A 27,712-nucleotide genomic window follows, 5' to 3' on the forward strand; every position below is an offset into this window, starting at 1 on the left:
GATAATCACACCCAAGAGAAAGAGATCCACTCATATCTCTTACCTTCCTAATACAGGTTATTTCCTCGCTAAGCAAGCCTCCAGTCTCTGAAATGCATCTCTGTGATATGCCACAAGATAAGCAGATTATTTCATGACCTACACTTCCTTAATCACTTCTACAGCCATACTTCTGAAATAAAATCAATAACGTGCTGATGCTTTGGTGAATGCTTTCACATCTATTAGTGCAATTGTTAGAAACCACCCAACTGACCTCAAAGCCCAAAACCTTTATAACTGAGGATATACTGAATATGTTAATGATCTGGGTGACTGTTCTTTGAGTAGAATTTCATAGCTAGTCAGTAAAACCTCCTTTAGGCACGGCATGACAGACACAAGAATAGAATCCTGGGATAAAAGAAGTTTATTTCCTGCACCCAGTAACCTAACAAGTCTGGACTACAATAGCTAAAATAGTACATCACAACCAGGGGAAAAATCAGAATCCTGGTAATCAACTTGTCTCATTTTCATTCAGATAAATTAACAGTCCTTATGAACTGAAGGAGATTGCTGAAAAAGAAGTTCTGGCCTGCACATCCAAGTTTCTAGACAGCACTACTTTAGCCTTTTCTTTACTAAGCAGTTTCAAGCCTCTCCAAGAGGCATTCAGACTAATAACGATTCACTATGGCCATCCAGTCTCTCCAAGTAGACAACCTATAGCTTCTGGCACCAGTGTTCAGCTCAGTAAGGCTGCTGCCAAGCAGGGATTTGAAAACCAAGGCTTGGCAGGTCTCCTCCAAACCCTTTACTGCCTGGCTCTCCAAAATCTTTCTTTTATGTTAGGATATATCTAAGCAGCAACAGGAGCCTGTCAGTAAATGAACTCTCTACTGCAGTCTTTCAGGGAGGGAAGTGGCTACTTGCTGACTGTAAGCCTGTGTTTGTTTTCTTCCACTTTTTCCTCAGGGATCTGGGGGAGCTGCCAGTTTGCCTGGGAGGGGCAGGGGTCTGTTCTGCAGAGGGTGGCTCTGCTGGTGCCGAAACCCTGTAGGAGTACTGGTGCAAAAGCCACGATGAATAGTGCGCAATAGCCAAGTTCACCAATTCAATAACTACTACACTGGAGACAGTTCCTTGTTAAAATTATCTAGAGTTGTACTTCTATTGAGATAAATACAGTATTTTAGAGAATGTGTTCAGTGAGCTGGAACAGCTAGAATAAAATGGCAAATACAGCTTTAGCTTTGAAACTCTTGGGTTTTGCTTTGGCCAAGCATCTCAGTTGGTCAGTGGTGGCCTATGTCAGGCAGAAATTGTAGCAACATGAACTGAACAGAAAAGACAGCCTGAGGAAACTATCCAGGACAGTAAAAGTAATAGCAATAGCCCTGTGCCTGATCTAATTAAATCCTACCATTTATTAAAGTGACTAGACCAAGTTAACAGGACTTTTTCTGTCTTAACAAAAGAACAGGAATTCCTTTGCATCAAAAAGTCACAGTACTGAAGATAAGGAAAAGTGCCTTAGTTTGGAGTTGTCTACTTCTACGTGCTTCCACTGTTAAGATAAATGTTTTAGAATATAATTCTACAAATGATAGCTTAATTAGCTCAAAAGAAGAAATTCACAATTTCATAGTGGGCACAACTGATACAGCCTGAATCTAGCTGGAAATGTGATCAGGTATCAACATGCAGCAGCTTAAAGGAAGTTACACAAGCTGACCTTAATATGTGTGACTATCAAGTTTTCACTGTAGAAATACATATTTTTCAATATTCTTTTCTGAGCAGAAATCATGTCATTTATATGCAAATCAGATGGTATTCTGCAGCTGTTTCTTCTGTGCTGAAGCCATGGGAATTATTTGCACTTAATAAAGCCTCATAAATAGGTTTTGGCTCTAAATGGGTGGAGGAACAGCAAATATATCATGGCCATTTACAGTTACAAGCATCTTTTTATTTTTAAAGTTATATGCATCCTTTAATAGGAAGTTTCACAGTTACAAAAGAACTATTGTTTCATTTATATAAACAAAATACCCTTACAGCCTTCAAAACAAAATGTTTTGCCTTTTTCCCTACGCTCAGCTATCAAAAATGTAGAAATTGCCATGCAGCATAAGGCAAAAGGACAGTCCGTATCATTGTTATGCTAGTTCCATATATGTTCAATGGAGGAAGAAATCCCTTGCTGTTGTATCTAGGTGATTTTATTGTGTTTGAAGGAACATTTACCTTCTTTATAAGAAGTATGTCCACCCAGCGTAATCTACTGCATTTCTGGAAAACGTGTACCATTTTCACACACCACCCATCCAATGTCCCCCTCAAGTCCCAGCACATGGAAACCATCTGTTCAAAAGACCACGGGAGCACAGACTGAGGAGCACTCCACACACATCCCACGAGACCAGAATGAAAGCATGGTGTTTTAGTGTGGTAGGCAGCATACTTAAGCTAACTGGGAAACAACTCTTCTTGACTGGTATACGTGGTCTGGACTGGGACCTCTTGTTAAGAGCAGGACATGCAGTTACCAGTAGCACAGCTTCTCCAGTCACTTCACAACCACAGGGGTCAGCACCTCAAGACAAGATGTGAGACAGCAGGACCTCAAGGGTGCCTGTCACAGGCAGCTGCAGTCCTTACCTCAGCCCATTCCATCTGAAATACCCATCCAGAGCACACAGAGACAAAGATTTACATACTGGGAGAAATGCAAGGGCTTGAACAGATAAAATTTTCTCCCTTACAAATTTAAAAACGTGGTTCAATGGGGGTTGGCTCTTAGCTCAGCTCAACAGTGGTGGCCAATAAACTACTGCCCTTTTCCTGTTCGTTTTCAACCAAGCTGGACTTCATCACTGCAAACTATCAGCATGTTGTATGTGCCTCAGTGTACTCTCATGAAAGCCTTCAATAAATTCAATATCGTGTTTTTTGTCTGCATAAGTGAATTTTACTCTTACCGTACCTCCTATTCTATTTCCTCGTTAAGCAAAGGAGCTAGAAAACCCCCCAGGCATTCATGGATCTCATTTCACAGGTACAGTTTCAAGATTCTGTCAGTAAAACAACTGACACGGTACTACTCTCCTGCTTCTACCTAAAAAGTAGAAGGGGTGACACAAAGAAGTAATGCAAGATACCCCATCTTTTAGAGATACCACTGATTCTGCTGTGATGCCGCCTTAGAGACATACCATTTGTGCTCTACAAAATTACTGATTTTAACTTTTTTCAGGTGCATATAGGTTCCATACAGTGGTTTCTGTTCACTCTTTATCATTACACTGACTGCCTTTCAGAGTGCCAACTTTTTATACCTTAAGTGACTATTCTGTGAAGGTGTATCTAACTTAAATCCACCCAAGTAACAGGAGTCTGACTACTTGTGACTGCCGTTATTAACAATTACTACATAGTTAAAATGGGCACTATACGTGATGCATACAATTAAAATGATGTCAGAATACATTTACAGTATTCTGTATGCTATAAACATACCTTATACACAAACATGCCTGGCAACATGTTTAAACATTATACGTATTTTTTGGCTAACAATTCTTGAAGATCATGGGTTTTGAGTGCATATTGCATTTTCTTCACGCACAGATACGGTTGACCTCAGTTTATATTCTGAAACCAGTATCTGTGATAGGACAAGGAAGCATATAAGGAAGTTGAAGTTAAATTAAAAGCAGGTATGAGCATGTATTTTATTATGGAGAATCAGACAAGTAAGATAGTAAAATCTGACTTCTTGTCACATTGAATTTTCTTTCACTACTCCATTACGGAAAACAGTGTTTTTATAATGTAAATTTTATAGAATTATCCCCAGACTAAAGTCTGTGGCATTCTGTTGTATCCCCAAAGAATTACTTCAATAATCCAACTGATTCAAACTCAAGCCACTCATTTAATGTTACAAATCTACGCAGAATTAAAAACAAGGATCCTTTCAGACTTCAACAATGTTTTTGTGTCTTTTAGACTGTATTGGTTGTAGCTCAGTGAAATTATCTGACATGATCCTGTTGAGTTCAGTCTGTTTTATCATCTGGGCAGCATCTGAAAGAAAGCTGCATGCAGCAACACTAGTGGAGCACAGCCATCTTTTCCTGTACACATATAGGACTATTCAACTTAGAACTGCACACAAAAGAACTCAGACGTCTCATGTGCACAAGAAAGCCAATATTCAGCGAGCCTGGCTGTGAATTTACAGCACACCATCTTCCCCATACTAACTCTGTGGTCGCTTTCATCCTAGGTAACTTGGCAAGTTCCACCAGAAAGCAATTCAGCCCACTTTCAATCACCTCCTGACAGTGCCTGCCTCTTCCAGTGAGTAAACAGGGAGTCCAGTGATAAACTAGGACTCCAGGTAAACTAGGCTTATCACAGTGATTCAGTTAAATGGCTAAAATTATAGTTCTTCATAGCTATGTCTGTACTTGCCTGTTGGGGCACGACCTGGGCTTTTGGTCCCCTGATCATTCATATAAAGCCTCTAAGCAAAGACAGCACTGTTCTGGCCTGGGAGCCAGCCGATATCCAGGGAAATGAGAAGATAGCGATGGGCAGGAGGGAAACTCTGCATTCTTAAGTCTTACCATGACATGGACCTGGGAAGTGACTAGGGTGTACGTGACAGACTGCTGGGCTAAACACAGCATTTGCTTAGTAATGCTGGGTTACCTTAGTTTGAACTTTAATTTAAAAAAAATAATTCAAATTTGACTAGGTTTTTCTAATACTGAAGTCAATTTTGTCTTTCTGACTGTATTTGTTTTTAAGTACAGTCAGTGTGTATCTGCAATTAATTATTGACACAGAGACTTAATGGTTATCACTTTTGATCTTTTGAGTTATTATTTGAAAAATGGAACAGTAACCATAACAAATGCTACCATATGAAAAGTCATTCCTTCTCCTGAGATAGTGAACACGTCAGCATATAAGTACTTCCAAATTGCTTTCCTGAAAGTGATTTAGACTTTAGAGAGCCATAGAGCTAATATGAATAATGAAGAAAAACAACAATGCCAAATGAAATACTTATCTCTAGAAAAATGGTTTTGTACCAGAGGTTCAATATTACAGTAAAACAGTGCAGTATTAAAAGATTGATGTTCTGAAATCTGTGAAATGCTGTCAGCAGCAATAGCACAATGTTGCAGTTTTCCAAGGATTTCTTGTGGAAAACAGACAGGAAATTATGTTATAAATCATCTGCAAAGTACTCATTAAAGTATTGAAAAGCATTGGTTATCATGTGTTCTGACTATGGATCAAATTGGAAATTAAAGACTTAAAAAAATCAAAAGGAAAGTAATTTGAATACCGTGTCAGAAAATTAATCAGCCTGAATTTTGAAGAAACCCAATAATAACTACTGAATTCCTGCCCTGGTCAAAACTAAAAGGAAGATAAAATAGCTCTGCAGGTAATAGTATAAATATAAACCTACTTCTATAAACTAATTAAACCCAAGTGGCTATATTTATACTGTACAAAATATGAAGCAAAAATGGCAATAATAACAATTACTGTACAGAAATTATATAAACTACCAAAAATTTCACAGAAAAATGGAAATAAACCTTCAAGTGTGGAAATGAGGCCAACCTCCATCTCTAAGAGATACAATCCTTAAACGTGAGAAGTAAATAGAAGCTTACCTTATTAACTTTTATTAATACCTAAGCACAATCAACTTCCACTACAGTTGTTACCTCACAGTTCAGAACCTGTTGATGGAGGGTTATGCAAACTAGCAGGAAAAAGTGCAGCGCCTGCCATCAGAAACATTCCCAGTTTGTATGTGAGGCCTGATGACTACCAGCAGATGCGTGAGGTTTTGTAAAGTTGCAAATTGTATAATCACAGGATTATATAAATTATATAATCATGAAATTATATTTATTGCTTTCTTCTTCTCCTGTTTCCCACATTTGAAGCTCGGCTTTGTGTTGCTTTTGTCAAACTTGAAGAAACCGAGAAACAGCTTGCTCAGTTGCTGCAAGCTCAAACCCCAGGGAAAGGCAGGATACAAAGGTAATTAAAGAATGCTATGTAAATATGAACTATAAATTGAAAATTTTTTTGGTGTGTATTTCAAGCAGCAGGGAGAGTGTCAGGTGCTTAAACACTGGCATCAAGTACCACATTAGAAGCCCTAGAGGACCTGGAACATCTCCATGTGAGACCTGTGCTCTTCTGGAATGGCAGATGGAGCTGAAGGAAGACTGGGGCATCCAAAATGACATTTGGCACTCTGCATTCTTAAATCTCAACCTGACAGAACTGGGAAGTGACTAGGATGTGCATGACTAGGACTGCTGGGATAAGTGTAGTAATGCTGGGTGACCTCAGTTTGGAAGTTTTATATAAAAAAAATCACCAAAAGACAAGAAGAAATCTGACATACTACTAGCTTCAAGATACAATTCTAGGTACAGCTAAGTGAGTTATAAGCTTGGAGTTTGCCTGCTGGAATTTGCCCAGTCAAAAACATACCAAGTGATGAGTGTTGAGGCCATTCTCTCACATGGAGAAAAACTTATACCAGGAAGTCAGTCAAATGTGTAAGGGAGCACTGGAGTCAAGTGAAATGTTATTTGCTGAGAAAAATGCAACCAGGTAATGTAGCAAAACAGGAATGTATTTGGCTGCACCGCAAACAGCATTGCAAGAACAGACAGCTAAGGTTCCCCTGTGTTCTCAAATATTTTAATTCCTCACAATTTGAATAATTAACTGTGAAAAATAAGTTCTTTTGGATTTTAGGCAATATAATGTATTTTTCTAACTATTGAACTTGCAATGTCTACTGTTCAAACACTAGAGCTACACAAAGATACCCAAATCCAATGCTTGGTTGTCTAAATCTGGACTTAGATGCATAAATGTCCATTTTATGACCTCGAGTGTCAAAGTGAACAGCCAAACACAAATGTTTATAGACATTTTACAACTGTTTTGTTGAGAGTCTGGAAACACATTTGTTTGAAGGAAGTTGTACTCTTTATTAACAATTTAATAGCACTGTCAAAAGGAATGCAGGCTCGAATAACTCACCATTCTATTACTTTTATGTATAAATCTAATTATTTTACAGAATCAGTGCTATGAAAAATTCAGCATTAGAATAATTGAAAGACAAAGCTGGAAGGCATTAAGAAATTTCTGAGGACAGCGCCTTTCATTCATTTAAAGAGTACTTGTGAGCAGGGCATGTAATAAACAGCTTACTTTCCTTTACATGTTTTCTACCTCATCTATGAAAGCACCCCCAGTTTGAGAACTATTCTCCTTTGACACATTCCAGTATTTTTCTTTGTAATCCTGTAAACAGCAAGGTAAACAAATATTTAAGTACTGTTCAAAATAAGATAACATACGTATAATTCAATAAATTAGACATCAATTTTGTTATTATCTACTCTGTCCAGCAATCCAGCTATTGGTAAATAGGTCTACAACAGAAATCAAATTCCCTTAACAGGATTTGAAGGCTTCGCTCTGTAAAATTGACTAACTTTTTTACCCAGTACTTACAATGTATTTTGGTTGTGTGTTTTACAGAATGCCATCAAATATTCCAAGGAAGGGCTTGACATCATTGATTTCATCATCAAGATGACACCTAATGAAGATTAAGGAAATAAAATAAATTAAATTAGGTATAATGTATCAAACCTATGAAATCAGGAACACTATACAAAGTATAGTCAAGCAAAATAATTCTAAAGTGTTTTAATTTCTAACAAAAGCTAATTGCTATTACTACAGTGAAAATTAATCTTAAAATGAATGTTATAAATTAACAGATCGCCTAAAGGTCTGTATTCCATGAACAACTAAGCAGTGGAACACTGAGGCAACAGAGAAACATACACAACTTTTATTACCTGAGATCCACTTCTTTTTCCTGTACTCTTGTGAAAATAAAAAAATCCTCTTTTCTAGTGAATTTAGAAGAGCCTGAGCTGATTTTTGAGACTGAAGAACACTGTACATTTTCCGGCTCCTGTGAAGGATTTGAATGCTTTTTTTCTTGAAAACTGAACTGCAATGTAAATTTTAAAAAGTGTATGTGGTTAAAGTAAGTAACAAAAAGGGAAACTGCCAGATTGTTGTAGAATGTAGTACCAATACTTACACTGATATTACAGCATTTGACAAAGACCAAACACATGATAAATATACGACCAGATTATGATCAAATTGAATAAATAATTTTGAAGCCATGCTATGTAAAGTAAATTCAAGTTATAGCTCTTTTATCATGAGTATCAGACCAAACACAGGAGCTATATGTATCTGGACAACACAGAGAGGTTCAGATATACAGTATGTCCAAATTGATTCATAAGTTAGATATGTTAAATAAATTTATACATTAATTAATCACAGGAATTTATTTTATAAAAATATTATTACTCACCACATTTATATTTCCACTCTGTACAGAATAATTTACTTTTGATGATGTATTAACAACAGAAACAACTGAGTTGTGAATATTGGTCTCATCTTGTAATGCGCATGTACTGAAAACAGCAAGTTGAGTAATTTAAGTATTTTTACAGAAGTGCAAAATCAGTTACTTCTCAGTTCAGAATTTTCTATTTATTTCCCTCCACATTTAAATAATTAAAAAATCAGATCATTCAACAATTCATCCTTTTAAAAGTTGAAATTTCATGTGCTTTTATGAGTGAACAACCTTCTATACATTAAATACACAGATAGATACATGTGAAACACAGATACTATTTTTAACTGAATGAAACTGTAATGAATTACTGAGATGCTTTGGCCCTGGCTAGAAGCCAGATGCCCACCATGCCCACCCACCAGATGCTCTATCACTCCCCTTTCCAGCCAAAAAGGGGAGAAAATGTATATTGGAGCCATCTCTACAGACCCCCCTTTCTCCATAAGAATCCAGCTACATAAAACTACAAGAATTACATAATGCTTACTTTTTTGAAATATCATTTGTGGCTTTGCTTGTATACTGGAAAAGTGCTTCACAATCATCTGGAATTTAAAGGCATATATTCCCATGTTCCATATAAGAATAAAAGTTAAAAAAAAAAAAGTCACAAAACAGCTGAAACCCCTTGTAAACATTTTTCATACGATAAATAATAGTTTGAAGATTATTCAAATGTCTTAACACTTAAAATATTTATTCTGGGGGGTTTGGGCTAATGTAAAGGTAAGCAGAGATAAGCAGGTGCACGCCATTAAAAGTTTTTTAATTATGACTTTCTTAATTCTCCCTTACATATTAGATTTGTTTCAATATAAGTGACATTCAAGGTAGAGTAATAAACCTGGCAATCAAGTCAATTAACCAAATAATTTCAGGTAGTTCTGTTCATCATATAGTATAATAAATTATTCTCAAATAATAGCCTGTAAAGTAATTTGCACATGGGAAACAAAGAGGTTTGTTAAAATAGCTGTACCTAATTCTCCACTGGTAAAGTTGCTAGCAAATACTAATTTCTCATCATCAATATAATCCCAAACATCATCTCTCAGTTCAAAGTCCATATCCAAAGCATCTGAAAAACAAGATCTGCTTTTATCTGTATTAGCCAAGTTATGTATTAAAGGGTTTTTTTTACATTTTTATTATGTCATTGTCACTTGGCTGTTGTCACTCACAAACACTGAATGTTTCCAAGAGAAAGCTGAAAGAAAGCAGACTTTAAATAAATTACAGGTTTAGATTACTACAATTTCAGAGTATATTCTTGACTGCCTACTTTTTTTTTAGTGGAGTGAAGATGCCTTACTTCATTAGAACTATTTTGGGTGCATTTTTAAAAATGGCTGTCCCAATCAATAAGTTACCTTTTCCGTTACCATTCAATGGAGATGGTTTTTAGTCAGTAATATCTACTATGAGCCCTCGATCTTGTATTATTTGCCTTGATATTACTGAGCATAGATTACAGCTGTAGAGGAATCTCCATCTGTCTTCCCATGACGTTATTCTTTTGACATGATCATTATCATACACTGCATGTCCTCCCGCAGTAACTGAAGATATGGCTAACCAACAGTCTTCCCTTTTAAGACTAGACAGCAACTATATATAGCAGGTAAATTAGTAAGCAGGAAAACACAAAGCATTAATTGAAAGAAGTGGGATTACAATCTCATTGTCAAAATATTAAGTAAAAATGAAATTATGCAGTATAGCTGCCAACACTCGCAGCTACATCTGAATATGACCTAAACATGGGAGCTGCTACTTAATGCCCAGATTCCAATCTATCTACTGCCATCAAATGCAATAGCAAAAGGCATGCAGTGAGGACATCATAGTTACACACTGATAGTGAAGACTGATCATTTAACACCAAACGTAAAACCAGAAACTAAACCCAAATTTTTTTCCAGATAGAGATGTTTCACAGGGTGTGAACTCAGTTACTGAATGGTCATGTTTTGCAGCTATCAAACAAAAGCTTATATTTCACTATAGACACAGAGGTAACATGCCTCCTGTATTACACATGGCTTCAGGGGAAATACATTACAATCATGCCTTTCAGTAAGTATTTAGAGATGTGGTCCCTCATATATTTGATTTAGTAATTTCTGATTTAAGGGCACATCTAGATGCTTACATTAGAAATTCTTACTGATACCAGAAGGAAAACCAATTAAAGCCATTCTACTTGCCTATACAATCAGCGTTCTAGAACACTATCCTGGTTGCTTCAGTGATTTCAGCAAGTTTGAGTTTACAAGCATATTCAAATCAAAACAGTACGTTCGAATGGAAACACACTAGCAGTAACTCACCACTTTCTCCATAATTCCAGGTTTGTGGTTGTTTCTGAGATACTCCTGAGCTATTAACATTATCTACCTGGTACACGGAAGGTGACAAAGCTGATGAAGATGACTGTTTATTGCTTAATGTATTAAAAATAAATCAATGACATGTCAGTAAAACAGTTGCAAAATCAAAATAATTTTTTTTTTAGCAAACAGTTTTCAGTTGTTACAACTTAACTTACTATCTAAAATTATACAGATTTCTTTTTTGTCCTTTAAATTAATCAATACCTTGGCAATGTTGGCAAAGATTTTGGTGTAAAAGTAAATTGTTTGAGGTCCACATGTTGAGCTTGATTTAACATCTGCATCTAAAGAAAGCAGATGATTGTAACTGATAAGATACATTAAAACCATTGGATTTTAACACTCTTAATGACATTATTAATACTGTATCAAGTTAGCATAATTTTGAAGATTGTATATACTTTTTTTTCTGATGTCTGCTTATCTAACATAATCAGTTAAAAAGGTTTAAATTACATGCTCCTGGTACAGTTATCCAAGCACCCTGGCAAAGTCAGACTGGCGATCACTAAACTCCCATCTTATTAGCTGTAGGCTAAATGATCCTCTATCACAGAGGCGCAAACAAACTGGGAGGACGTAAAACATCTTAAATGCCATTACTGTTGTAGAAATAACTAGTTTAGTACTACATTCAAAGGGATAAAGTGCAAGCCATGAAATCTTTCAGAGGTTAAAAGGATAATGTGATTGGTTTTCTTATAAACAAAGTGGATCCACCTGTCAATACAAAAAGATCTTTTAGTAGCATTACTCTGATAAATATCACTATTTGTTTTCATTCGGATCATCTTTTGCTAAAACCAAGTCACAGTACCCTGCCTTCCTACGATGCCTCTGTACCTTGATCACCACAATCGATCAAAGGCCATAAAAGGAAAACCAGAGAGTACATGCACAGAAGTGGATCAACTCCAAACAGCAGCAGAACCTCTAAAATTTTCCTGTATCTTTGTTTGCTTTTTGCTTTCCATACAGAAACAACAAACTTGAAAGTTCATGTTTAGTTATAAAATTATCTATGCAAACGATTTATACAAATACATAACAAATTAAAATAAATCTACTGAATGGTTGTTTTCAAATGAACCTTTAACCGTTTTACTGGTGGTACAACTGAAGTTGAGTTCCTGCTCCTTAAATCAGCTAGGTATGAAGAAAACTTTAAATCGCCATTCACGGAGGACTTTGGAGGTACTCCACTTTTACCTGAGAAAAGAAATGAAAATAATCTTCAGATTAGAAAGAATAAATCCTAATTCTTTCCAGATCAATGGAAACTTTGCCACTAAGCTTAGTATATTCTATTAAAAGATCCTAGAAGATTTAACACACTAATTAAAAATTTTAAAACGCCAATAACTATATAAAAGTGTAATAAGCTTGACATTGCTCTTAAATCATATGCTAGACGTTCTGAAAAATATTATTAATCATTTTAATGCCTATAAAAGTATTATTGACAAAGCTTTTTATTACTGCTTTTATGATTGCATCATAGCAACAACTCAGGCCTGACTCTTTTGCTTACATTGTTTCTATTACTATAGCAATTGGTATAAACGAAGCTATTCTAAATTATATTTGCCTAAAAGTAACAGAAATAGTAGATTAAATGAAACTCACAGCAGTCATGTCCACAAACATCTTTATTTTTACAGCGATGGTTGCAATCTCTGTTTCCATATTTCTTGTAAGTAATCTCTTGTTTAGAGCTGCCTCCTAGATAAATATAACACAGAAATGCTTTTTTTTAAAATTTCATACATATTGTTGAGAGAATACTTCATGAAGTAAAAGATGCACTACAAATAGTCTGAGTCACTAGAATTTTGTTGCCTTCAATGAAAGTTTGGGCTGCTCAGGCAATATAATTGGAAAGAAATTAATCAATGCTACTGAGACACTACCACCTTCCCAAATTAATACAGCAATATTAGATATCAAACACTCATAAATTTTACTACTTTCAAATTCATCAAAGAATTGCACTGTAGTGCTTGAGAAGTGGTAGCAGCAGTATTGTACCTTTATTACCCCTCAGAAAGAAACAGTATGGATAAAGAAAAATCTAGGTCTGTACGGAAAGCAAAATTCCATGTGCTGCTGACTTTGTCATTAGCGAGATGTTGTGATCTGACCATTTACCTGTATCTCCTTTTGCAGCTGGCAGACTCTGTGTTGAGCTGTAACACGTATCAAGTGAAGACTGGGGGTTTTGATTTGGAACCACTTTACTTCCCGCTGTTTTTGGTGTTAGGTAAAAGGCTGTATATGCTCGCTGTATATCAAGGCCAACTTCAAAAAAAGACAAAAGTATTTAAAATTGCTGTAAACTACCCTCAGTTTTCTAAAATTTTTACGAAAGTATAAATGTTATTAAAAGATCAGGGAAATTTTAAACATAATGTACCATTAAAAGCACATTTCTATACGAATGGATTCTTTATGATTGAGATGAAAAATCCAAAATATTTTCAGAATTGAAGACATGGTTACTATAGGAGGAATGAAATTAGTCCCTTAAACATAGTTTTTCTGTATTGTTTAAAATTGAACTGCAGTCTGTCTTACAGGACTACCAGCAAAGTATTGGGAAAGGTGTAAAATGAGTATGTTGATAGCACTTTTGATCTTGAATGATAATCATGGTTCTAGTTCTAATTGAACCATGATTAATATAAGACTATGGGAGACACCTTTTGTAAACAACATGGTTTTGTCTTTTCTTAGGCAAATATTGCTGGAAAAAGAGACAGGCTTTAAAAAAAAAAATTTCCTTCAAGTCTGAAACTGAAACAGACTTAACAGGCTAGGACGACCTACTTTTAGTCCAACTTTACTGTTACCAATTTCAGGGAAATTAACTGTTGTGTTGAGTTTTACTGAACTCAGTGCAATGTCTAGATAACCAAGTAGTAATGAAAGGACAATGTTTTCTTCACCTCTCTTCTTCCTTTTTCCTGAGCCACAGGTTTAGCCATAATAATACAGATTATTCCAGGTGTGATCATGGAAATAGTCCCAATATTCATTGTTTATCATGGAAGCACAAACATCTCAGTTAATCTAGCACACAGCCATCTTCATTACAGGTTGGATGTGATGACAGAATTTAATAAAAATATAATTTAAAAATAGACTGGCTTTAAGTTCTCTGTTTCAGGATCATCACTGTTTCCCCTCATCTGCTGCAATAGTTCCTTCTATGGAAATTGAGACTGAGGTCTTCCCGGCATAAATAACCTATCAAGCTGATAGGTTAAATTCAACTTGAAGGCAAAGGGCAAAAGAGAATCCTAATCTGTATCCACACTGCAAAACACCCGTAACAGTTTTGATGTTTCCCAGTTCATTAATATGCTAGTAAATTGAACAAACAGATACGTAATCAGGGCTGTTGACTAATACTCAACCCCGTAAAAAAAAATTAATTGAATTTTGTTTTCACATCAGGTAATTTTATTATTTGGCTTGATGTAAAACATTTTAAGAATTTATTCAAAAATATTATGCAGCTGTTTCTAAATTAAAAGCATACCTATCAACCTACCATAATCAGAACTAATTAAATTTATACTAATTTCCTGTGATTTAAGAGCTCTTTTCACTTCCATTTTCTTTGTCCAGTTTCCAGTTTTCAGCAGCACAGAATCCCTGTAAAGTATCAGTAACGTTTTGTCAGACAATGAAAACAAGATTTTATATGATGGCATCTGTAATCAAGTGAAAGAGCTTTCATTTGGTCTTAGTCCTTGGATTTTCCTTGATAAGTAGCCTAAGTATAACCTTCCGATATATGATTTATGGCCATACAAGAGCCAGGATCCTGCGGATCAGTTTCAGTTCTGCCAAAAGTGCCAGACTTCAGCCAGAACTCACATGAAGGTCACGCAGTTGGAAAAGATTTTATTCCTCTTTTCCCATTTGCTCCAAGCATATCTTAGCCAAATGGAGAATTTAATTCCCTATCTGAGTAAAAAACAATTTTAACCATCTGATATAAGTTAAGATATGTAGCTAATAGGGATAAGAAACAACCTCAGAATGTGTATTTTTAATATGTGTTTTCCTTTTTTATTACCTACTATATATATTTATGTGGAAATTATTATGACTTCCATAACATGACATCAGAGTTGTACAGACATTTACACTTTGCATACTGACAAGCACACTTGCGTGCTTTTGGGGTTTTTGAATCTTGTGCAGCATTTTAAATGACAGCAGTGACTAGGAAATGCTGTAGGATAAAGAATAATTTTGTGCTGTTTGGCATCAGTAGAAAGTATTGTAAAAACTGCGAGTCACATAAAGGATTAAGTCACATAAAGGATTAAAAGCCAATACCCTTAAAAGACATGAGGCAACCCCCCCCGATCATACATACATAATTTTCTGATTAAAAATGACTTGGTTGTCAGCATCTCCTATGACCAGTGTAACACAGTGAAAGTCTGTCGCTGTTCTCTTTGTCTGTAGCTGCTCATAGTTTGTTAATTTGATGGTTACTAAGATTTCAGCCAATGTATCACTGTATTTTGGGAGCTAGGAAAAAGTGATACAGAAGACGACATAACTGCTAAAATATGCAAAAGAAAATATATGCCTTTCCATAAATGTTTAATTGTTGAGACAAACACAAAAGCTCAATTCAAGCAATTTCAATTTGTGGTACACTTTTTATTTGTTGTTCTGAGACACTATTACATAGTACTAACTTGCTCACAGCTCAATATGCTAAAATAGATTAACTACTGAGAATAAAAGGCAGCCTACACTGAGCCCTTGAAAAATTCTCATCTGTTCAGTGCAATGAGAAAGATGCAACAAGAAAATCAGGTATATTTTGGCATCCCACACGCCTCTATAAAATATTTATAATTGTTAAATCTTTCTTCTGTGAATAACTTTAGCAATACTTATCTGGTATTTTGTCAAATGAAAATCTAAAATAGAACTGATCGTTGTAACAGTATTATTTCACACACTTATTGAATTTTTAACTTCAAAGGTGCCTTCATTTGTACCAATTTCACAAGACACTTTAAGGCTATTTTTCAAATTTTGCATTTCAGAAAGGTAGAGTGGCTATGTGACCTGTTTGAAGACAAAATGCGTATCAGAGCCTCAAAGCTCTGGAATCACACCTTTCCTTTGAAAGGGCATTAGCTAGATTAATGTAGTAATTTACTGTTTCTCTCTATTCCTAAGTGTGACATAGAAAATAAACATGAGTTAATGCTACTTCAGTAAGCTTTATATGGATGTCTTTCTGACTCTAGGGTTTCTTTATATTCAAAGTAGAAGAGACCTCTCAGACACATAAAATGCTAGAATGTGGAACACACTGGTTTGAGAGAGAGAGACAGCAATGTATTATAGGGGATGTCTATTCCAAGGCTTTCCTTTGATATTTAGGAGTTTAATTATACTGTTAAGGTAGGAGAAGGCCACAATATTGTATAATCCACCACCAAAGACTCAAATACTTCTTTAAGTCAGTATTTGATCTTTCATTTAATAATACCAGCATAAAAACATAAATAGAAAAGCAGTTACCTGCTCAATGTCAAGTTCATATTTTGGAAGGTGCAAAACAGATTCTTTTATCTGGTTTCCAAAAGGAGGATGTCTGTTTAAAATCTGAAAAGATTTAATTTTTTTCTGATATATCCAGCTGATCAGAGATGGCAACAGAAATGTAAATCCAAGGAATCACAGTCACCAGAGTAACACATGCTATAAACAAAAGGCCTTATCACTTCTGGTTCTCTACTGTCAGTGATGCCCAGAATAGCACCAAACCAGAAGAAAATTCCAATACTATCTCACATTGCTACCAATTCTGTTCAGATAACATCCAACAAATTAGTCAATGACCTCAAAACCCAACTACTCCATTTTTTTATGAGATGATTCTTCTATGTTGTCTGCACTTCAGACAAAACAATACAGAAAAACTGCAAAAGGGGGCTGAAAGGAGAAATCACATTCCTAAAGCCAAAACAGAAAAACCCAAGTAAGATTGATTTCCTACAGAAATCCATTATACCCTCCAGGACACTGGAAAATCAGCTTCCTCAGAAAAGAAGCCAAGAGCCAAAGAACTTGTCCTGGGGTAAAATCTAACTTCCCTAAAATAAGAAGTGCTTTATAGATGATTCAGAAGAATGCTTAACTAAAACTACTAATAATGGAAATTCAGGATTCTCATCAATAACATACATTAAGAGAAATTGCAAATGTGTATTTATTTTTATTTTTTTTAATGTTCCTAAAAGGGAAATGCATACTGTCCTTTTACTTCAAACCAGGTTAATGATGAAATTCTGTATATTTTGGCACACAGCCAAGTGACATCATCCACATTAAATTTGCTAGGAAGAAATCATCATACACATTTTCAAGGAAAAATAGCAGTAGCCATTTTTATATATGCAGCTAGTAAAGCACTAACACTCAATATTTTCCCTATCATATTTTTCTGCGTACAAAATAATAAATTACCAATTCAAGCTCCCTTGGATTTGTGTCTTCTATTTTTTTAAATGATGTCAGCCCAGCATTTACCATAGCATTTGACAGTGATACACCTGTGAAAAATTTGTTTCATGTTGTTAAATGACAATCACTAATTTCAAATTGTTCTGAACAACTGCATTATAGCAGGTAAAACCAAAGCAGAACTCATTTTAACTCACTTTATAGTAAATTCGTCCCACCTTTGCCTGGCAAATCTCTAAATTTCCTCTCTGTTGATTAAATATTTTAGTATTATTTAATTTCACATCCATTAGTAAAGAAACACAATACAAATCAAACACGAAAACATGCAATATTTCAATAACTGACAATCCTTAGCTACATTTTCTAGAGTAAACCAGACTTTAGATCACTTTCTACAGGAAATATGTTCAGCAAATACATGATAAAAACCCACACATGACAACATTCTTTGTCTCACAATTTTTTTCCTTATCCAAGGAATTACTTAACCATGTTAAATACCTAAGGATCTCAATGTTTCAGAGCAAGCTAATGATGAAATCTACTCAAAACCAAAAAATTCATTAAAATCTTCAAGAAAACTGCAGATTTTGAAAAAGAAACAATTTCCCATGGCATACCTGCCACAAAACCAGACTGGCAGAGAACTCCACAATCGTATTCCTCTGTGTTGTGATTCCCAGTTCTTTCAAACTGTCAGTGAGATTTACAGTCACCACAGCATATGAAAAGGCATTCCCTTACCTCAAACTAGAGCCCACTACAACAACTGCAATCATTTCAGTAAAAGATAATAACAAAAACTCAGAATATGTGGAAACTTAGAATATGTGGATTCTTCTTATATAATTCTAAAGAAACAGTAAATGAGATCTGAAGTTAAGTGGGAAAGTTAAGTGTTCCTTGAAAGACGTTACAGCAATGTTACATGAAAAGACTCACTTCAACTCAAGAATTTAATGATTTAGAGAAACAGAAGACTTTTCATCCTTTTCTGTATATTTGAACACCTTTTGGGTCTGACTTAGGTAAAGCATCTTCCAGCATCTCCCCTCTCCTTTGCAGGAGCTCTGCAAACAGTCTGAAGACAGATGACTGCCACTTACTGCTTCTGCAGCTATTTCAGTTAGAGCTTTTGCCTTGTTTGTTTATAAGTGAAGCTGAAAACAAGTTCTTTTGTCATAATTCCCTAAAATGGCAGGAGGGTTTCTGCCAGTGAAGAAAATGCAAGATACAAATAAGACTTTTTATCTATCTCTGAGCAAGAAAAAAAAAAAAGGAGGTGGAAATCAAACTGAGCAAGTAGGAAAGGTGTTAAAAGCCTGTACAGGAACTGATCATTATCCTGTCTGTCAGAACAAGCAAACAGAAATCAAGCACAGCATACGGCAACAAGAGGGAACACTCTTATTGGAAAAGAGTAATGAAATGACATAGTTGTAGAAATACAGTAAGAATTCAACTGAATCCTCAATCTCAGTAAGGCCAAATGCCAGCTAAGGAATTGTCACTGTTATAAAGGAAATATATATTCAGGTTCAGATTAGATGTTAGGAAAAAAATTTTTACTGAAAGAGTTGTCAGGGCCTGGAACAGGCTGCCCAGAGAGGTGGTTGAGTCACCTTCCCTGGATGTGTTTAAAAAATGGGTAGATGAAGTACTTAGGGATATGGTTTAGCTTAGGATGGAAACGGTTGGACAAACTGAACTGTCAGCAGATAGTTAGTGGAACAAATGGAACTTTGAAAGTTAGCAATTCTTTACAACATATGCTACAAGAGCAATGGCACCATAGGAAGAAGATATGCAAAGAAAAGAACAGGACAGAAACAAGTATATATAGCACTTCTGTAATTAAAAAACTGGTTTTATTCTATTGAATACAGGGCACGGGAAATGATTTGTCTGCACTGCGAGTGTCACATTTATTCCACTCACTCTAACCCCTAGAAATGCTGAACATGAGGCAGAGTCCTCAGATGACCACACATCAGCACAGATCCGGAAGTAGTGGAAATGGGTTCCCACCACCCAGTGCTGTGCACAAGCTAATAAGCCCCGTCACTTGCAGAGGACTCCAACATTTCCGATCTCCTTTCCAAATAAGGATGAGAAGTCTGTATGTCCAGCCAGAAGTTCATCCAGTGACAGGACGAAGATCAGAAACAGATGATCCTTATGTATATAGGAGCTTCATGCAGAGTAAATTTGTTTCTATTTCATGATTCCTATCCATGTCAAAGCAAGTTAAAGGCCTTTCACGTACATGAGTAATGGGACCTACAGTGACAGCTGCAGCCTGGTCACTGAGTCACAGATTACACAAATGTGGAACATGCCCAAGATAATGAGATGAGCGCTAAGAAAAAAAAAAAAGAACAACTCTGAAATACTTCAAAAGCTTGAAGAAAATTCCTAAACAGATTACTTTTGCTTTTAAAATAACAGACTACTCTGACAACTGTGACAATTGTGGCAAATGAGTGATTATGTAAGCAGACACCCCAGAAATGAGCAGGCTAATTCTAAGTTTTGATTCTCTATCTGATTACATCTTTATAATTTCTGACTGGTACCTACCAATTTTTTCCAATTGCTTAGACACATGAAGCGAATTTTCCCAAAGTTTGCATCTGAAACACTTCGCTAGAATCAGAGAGTTTAATAAAGCAGAAAAGTTGTTCTTACGTGATGCCAGAAAGTCAGATAACCCTGTGAAAGTAAGATTGACTTGTATTAATTAAATAAAATGTAGCTTGTAATAGTAAGTAAAAAAAAAATTAAGTTTTACCATACATCTAGTAACTCTTAAGCCATTTCTAAATATTCTTCCAGTATCTTGTGTCAAAGTAAAGTCTTGAATGGGAATGCATCCTAGCTGAGCCTGAATAAGACTGGAAAAAGATATTTTTTGGTATGTAAGATATACTGTAAGCAAAAAATATCAGAAAAGTTTCTGCTGGAAAACAAACAAACAAAAAAATCAGAATAGAAATAACGAAATCAAGATGTGGTCCTCTAGCAGGGACTTCAAAAGGTACAAAATGACACCTTTTCTATAAAAAGTAACAACACAATATAATATTTACCAGTTTATTTTCATTTCTCTTGTTTTTATCTTCCCCTCCATTGGAAACCTACAGATGAAAATACACATATTCCCAGATATTAATTTTATTTATTGCTAAAAAGATACTTTGATTTTTCATTGTATTTATTTTTTATACCTGATAGTTATTTTATCTTTGTCTTTATTCAAAGTGTTCAGGATTTTCTTTTCATTTGTTCTTAACTTGACATCCAGAAATTCTGCACAGTTGGAGATCATTGTGATCTGTAACAATTTAATTTTTTTAATTATTTATCTTAATAATTTTTCTACCATTTCAAACTCCTCACCACTCACCCCATCCAGGTTTTGGATTACTATTCCACTTGAAATGATACAAAATCAGCCACACTACTAACACTTTGACATAATAGGCAAATACCAATAGGTTTTGCTCTCTGTTATGTATTTCACTTTACTTTCTTTAAAACTAAAATCTACTCTCCATGCAGCTAGTTTTTGCCATAAAAAATAACTACTAAACTGCAAAACAATACAGTGTTTTGTACAGAAACACAACAGCTTCAGCGTCTTTATATCTTCATAAACAGGGTTAGCAAGCGGAGAAAGAGTTGGAAATCAAAAGATCTGAGTACTAAGCCTCAAAAATACTCCATATGGTATTTATTTACATGTATTCTCTAGAATATTATATAAACAAAACCTGAGCTCTATAGAAGAAATAAAACCTTCTGCTTCTTATGTTTGATTCTGCTTAAAATTAAAGTTTTGTAAATTTTCTGAAAAAAGTGAAATTACCAATTCTTTTAAGGTTTCTGTTCCCTTAATTGTGAAAAACTGTTTCACTGTATCAAATGCAATATAATACCACGCCATTAATCTTCCAGTCTCTGTAAAACAAGAATATACCTTAAATAAATAAACCAAATATTTTTTTAGTGTATTTTTTTTTAAGTCACAAAATCAGATTAATTACATTACAGGGCTCTATGAGATTTACCAACACTGACTCAGCATGTTATTGTCCCCAGCTGTCTGACAGATATTACTGATCCCATCATAGAGTGGCAGAAAGAAGTAAGCACCAGTTAAGGGTTTTCTCCAATGAAGATGAATTCACACTAATATACCAGATTCTGAACTGTGGCTGCTGAGAAGAGCAGATATTGATAAAAGCTGTCCTTCATTGCACCATTGTCACAACAAATTATCGTGCCATAACGTTCTGTCATTTTCTCCTGATCTGCATCAATACTTCCAGCAACAAGAGAAGATCTATTCACAGATTAACTTTAAGAGCATGAACTTCCATGATTTGTTAAAGAAACCTGCTCATATATTCTAGTGAAACAATCTCATATTCTACTTCTCTACTGCATTTGTGTACTATTAATAGGTCACAAGAATAGCTGTGACCTTTTGTAGTTAACTATGATTTCAATAGCACTTCTGAAAATTAGTTTACCTAAAAAAAATGTTACCTGTTGGTTTGAAATTCTTTGCTTCATCCATCCTGATCAAATCCAAAGATGATAAATCATTTAAGTTCTTCAAACACAGTTCTGTCAACAATTTGAAAGTATATTAATTTTTAGCACATTCAGAAAAACGTATGTACAAACCAGAAACAACATCGTCAAACTGCAAAGAATGTATATCCAAGTAGTTCCACTGAACTCAAATAAAGGTTTCAGAATATGATCCTGCTTCTACTAAAAGTCGGTGGCTAACTTCTGCTGGGGAAAGCTCACTCAAAGGTATCTGATACAGGACAAAACAAGTCTTTTCTGGCAAAGCAAACTAGCAAAGTAAAAGAAACTTGGTGCATGGAACATAGGGTGTCATGTTAAATTCTGAATGACAATTTGGAACCCCACAGTATTTGTACAAAATATTTTGTACTACAGTAAGAATACTTAACTGAAATGGTTGATATGTCAAATATTTACTGGTATTTAGGAATCCATCAGAAATTTTCATACTGTACCCGATGCATTTATATTTAGTTCACTAAACCCATTTAGTCAGATACCTGCATGAGGATGACCAAAGGGTTTTGGTTTTCTCTCTTTCAAAGCCAAGGTAATTAAAAGGCAAACATTACATTAATACAATGTTCAGACTTTAAAATTAAGTTGTCACTCAAAGTGATAGTACCTATAACAATCAGAAATCATTCACATTGCATATGACATATGGAAACATAATTAACTATATACATAACTACAAAATATTTCGTGTGTGCAGGTAAAGCAGCTATTTTCTGCAAGAACTTTAAAAAGAGGTTGTTTTTCAGATCAGAACACTTCAAGGAAATACAATCTAAATCTAAAAAGCATTTGTAAGTGAAGCCTTCTACCCTAGTTCTATCTGTAGAGGTGATTTCAAACCATTCCTTCTCCCATAAAGGTTTACTGAGGTAGGTAACATGCTTCATTTCCTCCATTCCTTTCAACCTACATGCCAGAAATAAACATGTCCTGATCTAAAAGATGGGAAAAAGTAGAAAATAACTGAACTAGCATATAAAGTACATAACTTTTTTACTGGTAAGTACTCCTTTTTTTCTTATCTGCAAGTCACAGTAAATGTCTCTCACATTTGGAGACTTCAAACAGTAGTATACATATACTAAGTGTATTCCTGGAGATGGGTCCTTGAAACCCTCAGCACAGTTCTGCTGAGTCCAACATCAATCAGAATTTTTTCGCCACAATTTTGACAAATTTAATAAACTGAGGCCAAGTATTGGCTTGACAAATTTCATGGCATATATCAGTCCATGTTTTCAAATACCAGGCTCCCTTTCAAATATTTAAGCTCCAAATGGTCTAGTATGCAAAAATACATAATTATGGTGGACATGAGAACCTTCACCGGAGAAAACTGCATTTGTAGATTTGAAGAACTTGATTTACAGTTCTAGCATGCAGTCTCGGTGTTGGGTCCAGTCCTGTTTAATATCTTCATTGACGACCTTGATGAGGGAATAGCATCCACACTCAGCAAGAACGCTGATGATACAAAGCTGGGAGGGGTGGCTGACATGCAGGAACACTGCGCTGCCATCCAGAGAGACCTGGACAGGCTGGAGAGCTGGGCACTTAGAAACCAGATGAAGTTCAACAAAAGCAAGTGTAGAGTCTGGCACCTGGGGAGGAATAACCGTCTGTATCAGTACAGGCTGTGGGATGACCTGCGGGAGAAGAGCTCAGTGGAGAAGGACCTGGGGGTCCTGGTTGATGACAGGTTGGCCATGAGCCAGCAGTGTGCCCTGGTGGCTAAGAGAGCCAATGGGATCCTGGGATGCATCAGGAACAGTGTGGCCAGCAGGTCACAGGAGGTGATCCTCCCCCTCCACTCTGCCTTGGTGAGGCCCCACCTGGAGTATTGTGTCCAGTTCTGGACACCCTGGTATAAAAAATACAGGAATCTCCTGAAGAGAGTCCAGAGAAGGGCTACGAAGATGATTAAGGGCCTGGAATATCTCCCCTGTGAGGAAAGGCTGAGTGAGCTGGGACTGTTCAGTCTAGAGAAGAGAAGACTAAGGGGGGACCTAATTAATGTTTATAAATATCTTAAGTATGGGATGCAGGGGGAATTAGCCAGCCCCTTTTCAGTGGTCTGTGGAGACAGGACAAGGGGCAATGGCTGCAAGTTGGAGCACAGGAAGTTCCACATCAACATGCGGAAGAACTTTTACACAGTGAGGGTGACAGAGCCCTGGGACAAGCTGCCCAGGGAGGTGGTGGAGTCTCCTTCTCTGGAGATACCCAAGACCCGTCTGGACGCCTCCCTGTGCAATATGAGCTGGGGAGCTGCTTTGGCAGGGGGGTTGGACCCGATGATCTCTCGAGGTCCCTTCCAACCCCTACAACTCTGTGATTCTGTGATTAATATACTTATTCTGTAGTTGCTATAAATCTAACATTTAAATGAAGAAATACATAGGAGTTCTATGATAATTTCATATCTAAAAATGAGAAGCACTGATGCCCAAACTATTTGGTCAGCTGTGTATTTTCTGATGGAGTTGTCAATAACCAAAAAGCAATATTTAAAAAAACCAAGCTCATTAAGTAACTGGGTTTCATTCAAATCTTAGCGAAAAAATGTCCTATGCAAAACTATCTGTGATAAAAAATTAGTATGTTCTCTCTGCACTTGATCTTTATTATTGCTGCCTAAGATGCTATAATTGTGCACACTGTAAACTGTTTCTGAACACCATCAAGATGTTTGCATTTTACATCCTTTGTTTTCAAGTGTAAATTTACGATAAAGGGAAGAGAATTTCTGAAAATGGCTTTTTGAAAGTATAGTAACAGAAACCAATGAAAGCAAATGAGATCGATCAAAGGAAAATTAGGAAGATTGACAAGCAATCTGAATGAGTGATCTGCTCCATATTTCTGAGTATGTATACGGAGATGAGGTAAAGGCATTTAACTTTTTTCCTCTATACACAAAACTCTTTTCCACCAGTACCGATAGTGTTTCAAAAGTATTAAATAAGATCAAAAGCACAACATAGTAAATTACAATTGTTCTGTGCATGGATCTATTGAAATTAACAGAGGTATGTAATAAACATGGATGAACCTGCCCTAAAATGTAATGGTTTACTGAAAAACACTTAAAATCCACCTACCTTGTAATTTTGATTCGATTCCAATTTTATCCAATCCAGATGAAAAACCTTTACAAAAAGACAAAAAGTGCTGTAACCTAATACAATGATATACTTCCTCCTCAACATCACCACCCATCAAAACTCATTTGCTAATTTCTGGGAACCAGGTAAATACCCCAAAAGTGAAAAATCTGGATGTAACTGGGAACAAGCCAAAAGCTTTATGTAGTCTAAGTACCCAAGTGTCAATACATGGCTGATAGAATGGATGTGCAAAGGTAAAAAATGCAGATATTCCCAGATATTCCATATCATACCCCTAGAAGTTGCAGAAATGTCAGCGTGAAACTTCACAAGCAGAATTTTTCTATTTTAGAATACAGGAAGCCACCTAAATTGTAACAACCACTTAAGTACTATATGTACTATGTTCCAGTCCCATCTATAAATCCTTTTTAAAAAGAAAAAAAATTTAAAAGCCTTCAGCTAGTGCCCCATAGGCAGGTATAGAGCAAGTATCCAGGAACAACGACATGGTCAGGGCTGGGGACTGAGAAGCTGTTCTGGACAAAACAAATTGAAAACGCCAGCATTAAGATTACTATGACATATTAGACTTTTTTTTTTTTTTAAACAGCATATTATATATTCAGTGCTGAAAAGTACATTATGGCTTGATACTGCATCAGTACATAGTATTAAGAACAAAATAAATTGATCATTATGAAGCTGTAAATTGCTCCTTCATAGTTTTTAAATGTTATAATATGCTGAAACCCCTATTAACGCAACTGAAACTTGTTCCTAAAAAGTTACCCCCTCTGAAATAACAGTCTGTAAGAAATCAAAACAAATGATATGGAACTAACACATACTAGTGTCATAGTTTATATCAACTTAAAAACCCAAACAAACCATAATGAGTTGGATTTTTTAAGGCTCTAATGTATAAGAATGTTGATCGTATCCATTCCAAAGCTACAGTGACATCTGTGACAGTATGCAGCACTATTTCTGCATTTAGGTGCTCAACAAGATGCCTGTGCAAGCTATTAAAAAAAACAAACAAGAGAGTAAGTACATGTGCCAAGTAATCATATAAAGTACTAAAACTAAAGAACAAAGTACTAAAACTAGTACTAAACTACCCTACCCAAAAAAACCCTACAACAATTTTCCATTTTCTTTTGGGTTAGTTTTGGGGTTGTTTTTTGTGGTTTTGTTGTTTGGTTTTCAGGTTTGTAGGTATTTTTGTTTTGTTTTCTTTTTTACTGTCAACTCTTCACTTTAATCAGTGAAATCAATAGAAAACAGTAAAAAATATGTAAATAATCAACAATGTAATTTGTTTATTATGGCTTAGTGTCCATTAAGCATACATAAAAACACTCTGGCAACTGTAAAGTTTCTCAATTATTTAGAAAACAAAGCCACATATATTTAAAAATTAGAATACAGCCTTGATATTTTGAATATATTTGAAGTTAAACTTTAAGAAAATTATATGAGCAAAATATCCTGGTTTACCATTTAGTGTCTTAACTCCTACATATTTCTCTTGATATTCTATTCACATCAAGTGAATTCTGTAATCTGGTATTTTCCAGACTCTATCATCTAAAAATTCAAAGACACAACCTGGGTTCAATTCTTGCTTTTCGTGTTTGCAACATGTACTATTTCAGCTTCTTCAGTTTTCCAGCAGGGATCTACAACTTTCTTTCTAAGATGTTCTAAACATGTTTCTAGCTGATAAAACAGAGGTTGTCAACTTCTGAATACCCTGATTTGATTTTCTTTTTCTTAAATTTCTTGTAAATAGAACGAAAAAACCACCCTAAAAGCCATCTAAAAAAAATCATGTTCTGTAGAAACTTTGAAACATTGCTCATTGCTACCATCTCTGTGGTCTTATAAAAATACTTACCTGCTCTCTATTATATCAGCACCATTTAACATCTGTATATACTTCATCCTTGTACTCCAGCGAGTCATAATAACTGCTGTAGCTGTAGTATCAAACTGAAAAATAAAATCCCAAATAAAACCTGCTCTCCAGCTCTTAGCAAGAAAATACAGTTGAATATGCATCACATGTCTGTTGAAAACATTAAAATCCTTGTTGAAATTGCTGTTGAATGCCAAGGTCTTTCTAACTTAAAGGAAGTTCTAACTCATGGGGTAGCAAGCAAGACTTGGGATTCCAGCCAGTGCTGGCAGGCAGGTCAGACCACCAGCCTATATGTGCTAAATGTACATATAACAGACATGTCAAGAAATACCCCAAATGTGAACTGCTATTGACATCCTTACAAGGTCCACAGCTAAGCAAAGGACTCCTAACCATAACCACAGAAAATAGTTTACTAACACCTCATTAGTAATCCCCAAACATTACATTTCCCTAAATGACTAGTCAGGCCTTTTCTAGTATTTTTTTTTAATAACCTTGATCTTCTACTGTCAAGCACCTTGCTTGGACTATTTTGTTGGGTAACGAAAAAAAAAGCTAGATTGATTTATTGGGCTTTTTGTACAGGAAGTTTCCTCACTTTTCTATCTTTACATCAGTGTATGACTCAGTAAATTAAACTAGT

General features: G+C 35.5%; 1 protein-coding gene across 1 annotated transcript in view; it reads right to left on the minus strand.

The window, feature by feature from the left end:
* Positions 1 to 7,061: 7,061 nt before the first annotated feature.
* Positions 7,062 to 27,712, minus strand: part of HFM1 (helicase for meiosis 1) — a gene marked incomplete at its 5' end in the record, with an annotated part of 38,807 nt that continues 18,156 nt past the window's right edge. The window contains 24 exon segments of the mRNA XM_084266267.1: positions 7,062 to 7,353; positions 7,567 to 7,654; positions 7,920 to 8,077; positions 8,456 to 8,561; positions 8,997 to 9,054; positions 9,489 to 9,611; positions 10,840 to 10,952; positions 11,107 to 11,186; positions 11,993 to 12,111; positions 12,529 to 12,624; positions 13,051 to 13,200; positions 14,456 to 14,559; positions 15,293 to 15,450; positions 16,465 to 16,548; positions 17,413 to 17,498; positions 19,993 to 20,124; positions 20,209 to 20,306; positions 20,502 to 20,549; positions 20,640 to 20,746; positions 21,281 to 21,372; positions 21,964 to 22,044; positions 25,134 to 25,181; positions 26,031 to 26,164; positions 27,043 to 27,137. Of these exon segments, the coding sequence (XP_084122393.1) occupies positions 7,588 to 7,654; positions 7,920 to 8,077; positions 8,456 to 8,561; positions 8,997 to 9,054; positions 9,489 to 9,611; positions 10,840 to 10,952; positions 11,107 to 11,186; positions 11,993 to 12,111; positions 12,529 to 12,624; positions 13,051 to 13,200; positions 14,456 to 14,559; positions 15,293 to 15,450; positions 16,465 to 16,548; positions 17,413 to 17,498; positions 19,993 to 20,124; positions 20,209 to 20,306; positions 20,502 to 20,549; positions 20,640 to 20,746; positions 21,281 to 21,372; positions 21,964 to 22,044; positions 25,134 to 25,181; positions 26,031 to 26,164; positions 27,043 to 27,137 (2,337 nt within the window). The 3' untranslated portion in view covers positions 7,062 to 7,353; positions 7,567 to 7,587.

Source organism: Gallinula chloropus (assembly GCF_964237585.1).
Source record: "Gallinula chloropus genome assembly, chromosome: 6".
Lineage (NCBI taxonomy): Eukaryota > Metazoa > Chordata > Aves > Gruiformes > Rallidae > Gallinula > Gallinula chloropus.